The sequence below is a fragment of the Moschus berezovskii genome, chromosome 25 (genome assembly GCF_049115385.1).
Source record: "Moschus berezovskii isolate FMDL1 chromosome 25, NW_MosBer_1.0, whole genome shotgun sequence".
NCBI lineage: Eukaryota > Metazoa > Chordata > Mammalia > Artiodactyla > Moschidae > Moschus > Moschus berezovskii.
Window position 1 is genome coordinate 6,695,806 of NC_142484.1, and position 10,460 is coordinate 6,706,265.

The window sequence follows — 10,460 nt, forward strand, 5'->3', positions numbered from 1 at the left end:
ACTTGTGGCACAGGCCAAGCACATGGCCTGGGTGCTCCGTGCTTAGAGACTGGATCATGTCTGCACCCGCCCCAGTCTCTTGGCAGATTGGCAAGGCAGACTGGCAGAGCCAGTGTGCGTGGGAGGCAGCCAGCAGCAGCACCATGTGCTGACGACCTCACAGCCAGACTCCCCCCTGTTTAGCGCTGCCTGTCAGAACCACCCCCGAACCTCCACTAAGGGAAGGGGTTAGTTTCCATGGAGACACAGCATCCTTTCTCCATGGCAACCTGAAATCCCCAAAACCAAGTTAAGCTCAGGCATGAGTCATCTGTGGCCAGTAGGGGGCCCTCTCCCAAAAGGCTGACCTTAGGGCCAGGGACAGATGAGCAGTTGACCAAAGACTTGAAGGTGTCCCAAGGGCGAGGACTTCGGAGACCTTGGTGGGCCCTGCTTAACCCCTTCCTGCCCACCTGTGTGGTTCGAGGAGTCTGGCAAGGCTGCAGGACGCGCCTTGTGGAGGTGGCAGCCCCGCAGCTGGAACCCAGGCAGGCCACCTGCATGAAGCAGATCCCTGCCCCCAGAGGCTGGGCCCAGAGCAGAGGAAGCAGGCACTGCCCGGGCTGAGTGGACACACAAGAGTTAACTGGCGGGTGTGACAGGGCGAACCGCCCTCAGGAAGTGTTACTCACCACTGGGAATGTGAGTGCTCTCGCCTCGGGGGCTGGCTTCTCTGAGTCCCGGGGAGAGACCGGAGGAGCTCCCAGCCATGGAAACCCCCGGGGAGCCAGGAACAGCCCCCCTCAGAATCCCCCACCAAGCCAGCTTCGCTTCTGGGCACCTGGAGAGAGAAAAGTTAGTGAAGTTGGAAGGGCAGCCCCGGTGGGGTGTTGTGGAAGGTGGGGAACCGGAGCTGGGTCTGTCCCAGGGCAAAGGAGGGGGGAGACGGTTGGGCAAAACCCTGCTCAGGTCTGGTGCCCCCGCCCCCCACCCCCGCCAGGCCAGCCCAGGACCCGCGGTACGATGTGCCTGGTGCCGGCAGGGCGCAGGCAGGTGGATCGCAGCGGCCGGGGCGCACTGTGAGCCTGCGGGAGCGCCTGCTGCTCACCCGGCCTGTGTGGCTGCAGCTGCGGGCCAACGAGGCTGCCGCGTTGCACGTGCTGAGGACCGAGCCCCCCGGGGTGAGTCTCTCCCCACCCCTGGAGCTGGAGGCTGAGGGTAGCGGGGGCGAGGGGCTGGACACAGAGGACCCGAGCCTCCAATCCCTGTCTATTCGCAGACATTCCTGGTACGGAAGTCTAACAGTCGCCAGTGCCAAGCCCTGTGCGTGCGGCTGCCCGAGGCCAGTGGCCCCTCCTTCGTCTCCAGCCACTGTATCCAGGAGACCGCTGAGGGTGAGAGGGACTGGCCTGGCCTGGCGGGAGGGGCTGGAAGTATCTATCGGTTTGGGGTGCAGGGGGGTGCCCCCAGAGAACAACCTCACTTCCCATTCCTCAGGCGTCTCCCTGGAGGGCTCAGAGCTCGCGTTCCTAGACCTGGTCCAGCTGATCTGTGCCTACTGCCACACCCGGTGAGCCTGCCTGCAGGGCACCTGCTCTCCACAGGGCCCTACTTCCCTTCCTGGGACGCCTTGTCCTCCTCACCCATGGGCGCTCCCTGTGCCCGCTGCCCAGAGCTTTCCTCACTGCCCACTTTTTGCTCCCCTCTGGCCTCAGGGACATTCTTCTCCTCCCGCTTCAGCTCCCCAGAGCCATCCGCCAGGCAGCCACCCACAAGGAGCTGGAAGCCATCTCCCATCTGGGCATGGGTAAGGGCTCCCGAGCTACCCACTGCACAGATGGACAAGCTGAGGCCAAGAGGGAGAGGGAAGGCGAAGGCACACAGCCTGAACCTGGGCCTTTCCCCAAGTTGAGTCCCCTCCTGAGCCCCCCTACCCCCATCCCGAGGCCCAACCTGTTTCTCTTCCCTAGAGTTCTGGAGCTCCTCCCTCAACACCAAGCCTCAGCCAGGCCCACCAGAAGGCCCCCCGCTGCCCCGGCTGAAGCCCCGGCCCCCACAAGAGCTGGACCAGGGCACCGGGGCTGCCCTGTGTTTCTTCAACCCCCTGTTCCCGGGGGATCTGGGCCCCACCAAGCGGGAGAAATTCAAGAGGAGCTTCAAAGTGCGCGTGTCCACGGAGACCTCCAGCCCCCTGTCTCCCCCAGCTATGCCACCTCCCCCAGTCCCGGTGTTGCCAGGGACAGCCCCCAGCCAGACAGAAAGGTTGCCCCCTCGCCAGCTGCTGCGGAGGGAGAGCTCAGTGGGGTATCGTGTGCCAGGGGGCGCCGGCCCCAGCCTCCCGCCGCTTCCCTCCCTCCAGGAGGTGGACTGCGCCTCCCCCAGCAGCTCAGAGGAGGAGGGGGTGCCGGGGTCCCAGGGGAGCCCAGCGACCTCACCCCACCTGGGCCACCAGCGGCGGCGGCGGCCCCTGCTTCGGTCCATGAGCGCCGCCTTCTGCTCCCTGCTAGCGCCCGAGCGGCAGGTGGGTCGGGCAGCTGCGGCGCTGACGCAGGACAGACACACAGCCGTGGGCCAGCTGGTGCAGGACCTGCTGACCCAGGTGCGCGCCGGCCCCGAGCCCCGGGAGCTGCAGGCCATCCGCGAGGCCCTGAGCCGGGCCCGAGCCATGCTGAGCGCGGAGCTGGGCCCGGAGAAGCTGCTGCCACCAGACAGGCTGGGTGAGCCTCCAGCCCGGGGTCCGCTGGCGCAGCCCCGTCTCCAGAATTCAGCTCTCCCGCCGTCCTCTCCGCCTCTCCAGGGCCGGCCTGTCTCTCCTCTCAGTCTGTTCTTCGTGTACACCCGCCTTGTCTCTGCACCATTCAAGCAGCTTCTCCCCACCGCCTCTCTCCCAGTCTCAAAGATCCCTCCTCTTTTTCATCCCTCTCCCCTCCCGATCATGCCCTCCTCCCCGGGACTCCCGCCCCACCCCAGTTCCTCTGACCCTTGCCTGCCTCTCCCCCACAGAACACGTCCTGGAGAAGTCGCTGCACCGCTCAGTGCTCAAGCCGCTGCGGCCCATCCTGGTGGCCCGCCTGCGGCGCCGGCTTTCAGCAAACAGCTCCCTGGGCCGCCTGGCTGAAGGCCTCCGCCTAGCCCGGGCCCGGGGCGCCAGTGCCTTCGGGTCCCACTTAAGCCTGCCCTCCCCGGTAGAGATGGAGCAGGTGCGTCAGAAGCTGCTGCAGCTGCTTCGCGCCTACTCACCCAGCGCCCAGGTCAAGCGGCTCCTGCAGGCCTGCAAGCTGCTCTACACAGCCCTGAGGACCCAGGCGGGTATGCCCCCTCCCACCACCTCCCACCAGCCCCTGCCAAGTCAGAAGCAGGCCACCGGGCAGAGGCTCTAGGAGTGGCACAGCAGGGAAAACAAAGATGGGGAAAAAAAAAAAATATATATATATATATATGTATGGATCCAACCTTCCCATTCCACAGATGGTAAAACTGTGGCCCAGAAAGCAGAGCAAGCATCCACTCCCCATTCACTGCCCCTGGTTGCCATAGAGACCACGTTGCCTGGCAGGCAGAGGGAGGGTCGTTGTCTAAGATAAGTAGCAGATGATCCTGATCCTGTGGCCTCATCCACAACCTACAGGGGAGGGCGCGGGGGCCGACGAGTTCCTGCCGTTGCTGAGCCTCGTGCTGGCCCACTGTGACCTTCCTGAGCTGCTGCTGGAGGCCGAGTACATGTCAGAGCTCCTGGAACCTGCCCTGCTCACCGGAGAGGGTGAGGGACCCGCTTCTGTCTGGGTGGGGCTGGGGCGCCCTGACTGAGCAGGGGAGGCGGGGAGGAGCAGTGGCTCACACCGAGCCTGAACTGCAGCCCTCCCCTCGTGTCATAGGTGGCTACTACCTGACCAGCCTCTCGGCCAGCCTGGCTCTGCTAAGTGGCCTGACCGAGGCCCACGCCCTCCCCCTGAGCCCCTCGCAGGAGCTGCAGCGCTCACTCAGCCTCTGGGAGCAGCGCCGCCTGCCCGCTACCCACTGCTTCCAGGTAATGGGACTGGCCAGCCCCAGGGGGCACCTGGCGTCATCTGGCGCGGTCCCCTCCTTCGCCTAGTGAGACTCAGGAAAGGCAGGAAAGGGGAAGGGCAGTTCTGCATTACTGGGCGACAGACAGCGCCCCATATGGAATACCCGTCTGAGCCAGCCTTTCTGGATGGTGCGTTCCACCAGCTGACACGGCTCAGTGCTCTGGTGGCCCACAGTCTTCACAGAAACTGAAGTGGGATCATTATTATGCCCATTTTACAGATGAGGAAACTGAGACATAGCATGGGAAGGGAAAGGGACACAGGCAGGCTCAAACACCAAATCCTGGCTTCTGACTGCCACCTGGACTCGGGCTTCCAGCCCATGCCCCCTTCACCCTCAGTCCCCCCACCTGTCCCCCTGGCTCAGGCGAGGTGCTCTGAGAGCCAGAGAGTATCTCTGCCGTTCTCCTTCCTTCCTTCCAGTCAAGGGACCCTTCCTTCCTTAGCCTTGGCTAAGAGTCCAGATTTTGTAGCCAGATTCTGGGTCCAAATGCTGGCGTTTCTGCTCTCTGGCTGTGGGAGTTTGGGCCAGTTGCTGCTGCTGCTGCTGCTGCTAAGTCGCTTCAGTCGTGTCCGACTCTGTGTGACCCCATAGACGGAAGCCCACCAGGCTCCCCCGTCCCTGGGATTCTCCAGGCAAGAACACTGGAGTGGGTTGCCATTTCCTTCTCCAATGTGTGAAAGTGAAGTCGCTCAGTCGTGTCTGACCCTTAGCGACCCCACGGACTGCAGCCTACCAGGCTCCTCCGTCCATGGGATTTTCTAGGCAAGAGTCCTGGAGTGGCTTGCCATTGCCTTCTCCGTTGGGCCAGTTAGGTATCCTCTTTGTGCCTGTTTTCTCGTCTGTAAAATGGGATAATAGTACCTACAACCAGGGGTTGCTATTGGATGAAATGGGTTAATTCAGAAAAGCACTGAGGGCACAGAGTAAGCTCGACCTGTGTGGGATTGATAGGCTATAGAGGCCTGCTGGGCCGTCCTTCCAGCCCGTGGCTCTGACCCACGAGCCCAGAGACAGCCCTCTCATCCACAGAGCCCCCCTCAGAGCTCACCTTATTCAAAAAGCTTTGGCTGCTGGTTCTACCACTGGCTCTGTTCCATCCACCCCTGTCACCGCAGAGTCTGGACTGCGACCTCGAGCCTTGCAGGCAGGACTGAGTTCTTGTTCTCGCTTCTCTCTGCACAGCACCTCCTCCGCGTAGCCTATCAGGACCCCAGCAGTGGCTGCACCTCCAAGACGCTGGCGGTGCCCCCAGGAGCCTCGATTGCCACACTGAACAAACTCTGTGCCACCAAGTTCCGGGTGACCCAGCCTGATACTTTTGGCCTCTTCCTGTACAAGGAGCAGGTCTACCAGTGCCTGCCCCCTGGAGCCCTGGCTCACAGGCTCCCCACTGCTGGCTACCTCGTCTACCGCCAGGCAGAGAAGCCCAAGACCCCGGGGGCCTCACCTGGGGCTGCCACAGGGGAGGGTAGTGGGGGGCCAGAGGCAGGGGACAGGGAGGAGGAGAAAGGGGGCCGGGGAACTGGGGACACCGAGGCCAAAACCAGCCCCAGGGATGGCAGGGGAGAATCTGAGACAATGGCCGAAGGGGCCGAGGGCCGGGCCAGGGGAGGCCCCGCTCAGCCAAGGGGGCCAGAGACTGAGGAGAGCCGGGCTGCAGAGGAGTAGCTGGGAGTGGACAGAAGGGCCACGTGGGGCAGGACACTCGGAGCCTGCCGGGACAGCCTTGCAGAGCGTCAGCCTTGCCGGCCCAAGCCACAGCCCCCAGAGCCTCCCTGACTCCGCTTCCAGTCTGCCGCCACCTCTGACCCTCCAGCACACCGATCACACCTGCTGGCCACATCCAGGGCACTTGGGTGAAGCCCAAGGGGTCTGGGGGGCCCAGATGAAGGCCCTTGGCCTCTCCTCCTGCTCCCCCAGCTTGAGGCCAGGCAGCCCACAGTGAAGAGTGTGTCCAGCAGGGGAGAAATCCACCAGGGGCCCCACCTCTGGTGGCAGTGGGGAGGGGTGGGTGGCTCAAGGCCGGGAAAGGCCCCACCAATTTCCAGGTGTCAGGAGGATTCAGAGAAGCAGCAAGGCCTCACGGCTGAGTCCTGCCCACACCACCTGCAGAACAAGCACCTCCGAACCTCAGTGTCCTCGCCTGTAAAGTGGGGGTGCTACTGCTGCCCTGCCGCCTCCCAGAAGCCTTCCCCAGTTCAGAACAGATTGTTCGTTGCAGAGCAGAGCACAACTAGGGAAAGGGGAGAGAAAGAGGTTGAATATTAGCAAAAGCCCCAGCTTGCATATACACACGCCTCTCCAAGGGTCCATTCCCCACCCTCACCTAAGGGAGAGGTTCTCCAGGCGGCCCTGGGGGACGTCTGGGGGGTCAGGCTCAGCCAAGGGAGCATCCCTGTCCCAGTCTTTCCCCAAGAGAAGAAGTCCTCCCAGGCATGCTGCTGTCCCAGGGGAAGTGGACAGGTGAGACAGCCTTCTGAAATGGAATGAGGACCTGAAAACGGTCTCTTCCGCACTGAAGTCTCTTGGACCTCACAAGAGGTTTTCGGGAGACAGGGTCTGATTTATTACACACCAAGGTTGGGGAAAGTGACTCCTAAGATGCCACACAGTGGACCATTAGACCAAACCAGGAGTCAGGTTCCAACTATGCCTTGTGTTCTAAGCCACCAATAAATTAATCCTCAAGGTTTAGGTCTTCTCCAATGGCTCAGTGGTAAAGAATCTGCCTGCAGGGCAGGAGATGTAGGAGGCGGGGGTTCGATCCCTGGATCCGGAAAATCCCCTGGAAGAGGAAATGGCAGGCAACCCACTCCAACATTTTTGCCTGGGAAATCCCACGGACAGAGGAGCCTGGTAGGCTACAGTCCATGGGCTCGCAGAGTCAGACGTGAGCGACTGAGTGGGAGGTCCAGGCAGACAGCAAATGAGCAAAGAAAATACCAGAGACCACCACAAGAGGGCACACGTGGCCCAGGAAGCAGCTGAGAGGGCGACCTGATAGATTGCAGCTCCAGGGCTGCAGTGGTGTATGTGGTCCTAGGGTTTGCAGTCTTGCAGCCTCCAAGCAACTAAGGGGCAGTGCAAGAGCCAAGCCTTCTGGCCCTCAGTTCTCTTGGGAGTCTGAGGTCTGGATGAGGCTGACCTCCAGGGACCACTCCCTGGGAAGGAACTAGGCCCCAGTGGAAGGAGGACCCTAGCCAGTCTCTGAGGGGCTCGCTCGGGCCCTGAGCACAAAGGGACACCGGCCCACATAGCAGACATGATGGCTGTGAAGGAGAAATCACAGCCTTCGGGATTTCAGACCCTCCAGGTACAGTCCGGGTGCAGGACTCTCAAATTTCTCACTAGGCCATTGGCAGCTTTCTGCCAACTTCCACCCCCTCCCACAGACACACACAAGCTTCTCACTGGCGAGGGTTCTCCCTTAACTCTTTTGTATGTTTTCCCCACCAGTCCCGCACCCACCCCAGTGCCTTGTACAGTGCTGGGCGCTCCACAGGCGCTCAATAAATGTTGTCCACTGACTGGAGTTTGATAACTAAGAGTGAAGGGCGGTGAGGTGGGAAGCTAAGGGAGGGCTGGGTTCTGGGAACCAAACACAGAATGTTTCAAGTTCAGTCCCAGAGGAAGGTCCTGGCATGGTTGTAGGAGGTGTTCAGAGAGCCCCAGGGCCGGATGTAGAGCCAGTCTCATGGAAACTATGACTGGTGGAGGCTTCTAGGCCCCTGCAAGGGGGCCTCTGCAAGCCCCTCCCACCCCCTCCAGAGCTCAGTCCTAATTCTTGGCTCTGGGAATTCAACATGCCCCCAGCAGTGGCTCATTGGAGCATTGCCAGGCCCTGCCTGCCGCCTGAATCTCCCGGTTTATCTTCTGAAGAGATTCTGATGGTTCAGGGGTCCTGACCAGGTAAATCCGCATGACCAAGGGTCATCGGACAGGGCCTGGGGCTCCAGGGAAGGCAATGATAGGTCAGTCTAAGATTGACCTCACTATTCCCATTTTACAGATGAGGAAACTGAGGCTTGCTCAGGGAAAGTGACTCGTTACAGGGCAAAGGACTCAGACACCAGGTTCCATGGATCTTCAGATTCTAGAGTCCTCCCAGAGAGAAGGACTCGTGTACTCATCCACTCAGCAGCAACCCATCGTGCTGGAACCGCTTAAGCACCCACAGCCCCCGCTGGAGGGAGTCAGGTGTGATGTGGGCAGCCTAGTGTGCACTCGGGTCTGTACTGCCCCCAACTCCCATCCCTGCCACCCACCTATGACCCTCTGGAAGAGGAAGTCAGGGCTCTGAGAGGGGCCATGCTGAGCCCAGCGTCCGCTGCTGCAGGGCAGGGCTGACCCTGATGCTTGGATCTCTGGAGGAGCAGCCATCGTTTCCTCACTTGGACTGTCACACTTAGCACCTCACAGTAGTTCTCTGAATTTGTTTACCGTCTGTCATCCTCACCCGAAGTCCAGAGCCAAGTCAGCCTTGTTCCCTGCTGAATCTTGGGGTTCTCGAACAATGCCTGGCCAGGAACTGGCACTTGGTAAGTGTATCCGGAATAATTGATCCAGGAAGACTCAGCTTATACCGTTCATCCTGGTTCTTGGGTCTCGGGGCAGCGGTGCAGCCTCCATTGCTGCCACTAGGGGGCGAGCGTGCCCTGTTCCCCGTCATTGCCAAGGTCCCGTCTCTCCCGAGGCCACCCAGGGACCCAGGGCACTCCCTTCGAGGATGGCGCAGGGCCTGGTGCCAGGAGGGAAGCAGCACTGCAGAGGGACCCTGGGACCGCCCTGCGAACAGGATCCTGCTAGCGGAGGTTGGGAAGGGAATGCGGGAGCGGCCACATCCCCTCCAGGGCTCTCTTTCCGGGCAGGCCCAGGAGCCAGGCCCGTGGGGTGGCCTGAGAGAGGACCCTGCCAGGGGTGGGGAGGAAGGCGTCACTGAGATCCACAACGCCCTGACTCAACTTGAAGACAAAGCGATGAACACCCTGTATGGCCTGGGGACCACGTTCATGTGACAACCTGATACACAAAACACCCTGACTCATTTGTACACGGGCTGTGTCACACCTCACCTGCCAGGGGCACTTACCGGAATGGCTGGGCACCGCCACCCTTAAGAGGAACAGCCAGGGCGTTAGGAACAAACACCTTGACACTGTGAGCTGTTCGTGGCCTGCGGGACGGGACACGGACACACACAGCCCCGCCCCTGAGCCACACCCTGACACGGATGTCCCTGGGTCTGCGAACTCAGAGATATTCCCGCAACACCCTCCCTTTCAGGTTCAGAATGTGACTCCCTGACACACATACAGAGGCACAGAGACACATGGTGAGCTGCTCCACAAGGGCTCCTTGACACACACCGACCCCTGCCGGACTGCCACGGACACACCCGCGGCCCTGGCTCCGACAGGCTTCCTCCTTCCTGCGCTGCACAGGCGGAGAAGTGTAGACGCTCACACACAAGTGCAGACACAGACGTGGACCCACATGGCCGGGGCCTATCCCTGCCGCCACTCAGCCGCCCCACCCCACGGTGGACCCCAGTGGGGGTTGTGAGTTGCTGAGAAGACCCTCATGGGGGGTGTGGCGACCCCACTGGCCAGGCAGGAGGCAGAGGCCGGCAGCACTGGGCGGGGAGGCCTGAGCTCATCAGATTCCAGTCTGAGTGATTCATGGGAAGTGCCTGGGGAAGGGGGGGGCGGAGGACCAGTCCAGGGGCATGGGGCTTGGGAGGCCCAAGTGGGCCTGGGACCAGAGGGTCTTGGGACCAGAGCAAGCCTCTAGTCTTAGACGGGGGAGGATTCCTGTGGCGGGGAGGTGGCCCCGGCCTGAAGGGGTGTCTGCTGGGTCTGGCTCCTGGACAGGGCTTAGGACACAGAACTGAGTCGCAGAATGAGACAAACAGTCCCTCCCGCCCAGCCCGCCCAGGTCCTGGGCCCCTGACCCCATGCCTTCCTGGACCCAACAGCTGGGTGTCTTTAGCAGGGGTTAGGCCAAGGATGGCGGGGCAGGGGTGGGGTGACCTTCACAGCCATGTCGGGTCCCTTGGGCCCTCAGGCAGGCAGCCCTGTGGCCCCCAGACGCCTTGAGTGGCTGGACCAGCCTGGCCCAGTCGGGGCCCACGGGGTTACAGACCCTTGCTGCCCTGCCAGGCAAGGCCTCTGCCAGAGAGAGCTGAGGATGCGCCTGTCCCAACACCAGGGATGTTTTCCTGCCAGAGTCCTCAGCTCCTGCTCCCCCTCGAAGCCCCCTGCCTCCCAGGCAAGGACCCAGCTCCCCCTGCAGGGTGACAGGAAGAGAGGATGGGGTTGGGGACAGGCCGAGGGTGCAGGAAGTGCCTTTCTTGGAACTCGGCACCAAAATAGCCCACTCTGGGTCTCAGCGTCCCACAGGGGAGGTGTGTG

General features: G+C 61.8%; 1 protein-coding gene across 1 annotated transcript; it reads left to right on the forward strand.

Moving 5' to 3' along the window:
• The first annotated feature begins 364 nt into the window (after positions 1–364).
• On the forward strand, positions 365–7,568 carry RIN1 (Ras and Rab interactor 1). The gene is made up of 10 exons (XM_055415467.2): positions 365–834; positions 980–1,160; positions 1,259–1,373; positions 1,477–1,549; positions 1,695–1,786; positions 1,950–2,696; positions 2,983–3,288; positions 3,608–3,739; positions 3,855–4,006; positions 5,233–7,568. The coding sequence occupies exons 1-10, from the start codon at positions 749–751 to the stop codon at positions 5,716–5,718; spliced, it is 2,370 nt and encodes a 789-aa protein (XP_055271442.2). The 5' UTR covers positions 365–748; the 3' UTR covers positions 5,719–7,568.
• The last annotated feature ends 2,892 nt before the right edge of the window (positions 7,569–10,460 follow it).

Coding starts and splice junctions, on each gene's coding strand:
- RIN1 (XM_055415467.2), top strand. CDS start 749: ATGGAAACCCCCGGGGAGCCAGGAACAGCCCCCCTCAGAATCCCCCAC. Junction 1,161..1,258: donor TGAGGACCGAGCCCCCCGGG/GTGAGTCTCTCC, acceptor GTCTATTCGCAG/ACATTCCTGGTACGGAAGTC. Junction 1,374..1,476: donor TATCCAGGAGACCGCTGAGG/GTGAGAGGGACT, acceptor CCCATTCCTCAG/GCGTCTCCCTGGAGGGCTCA.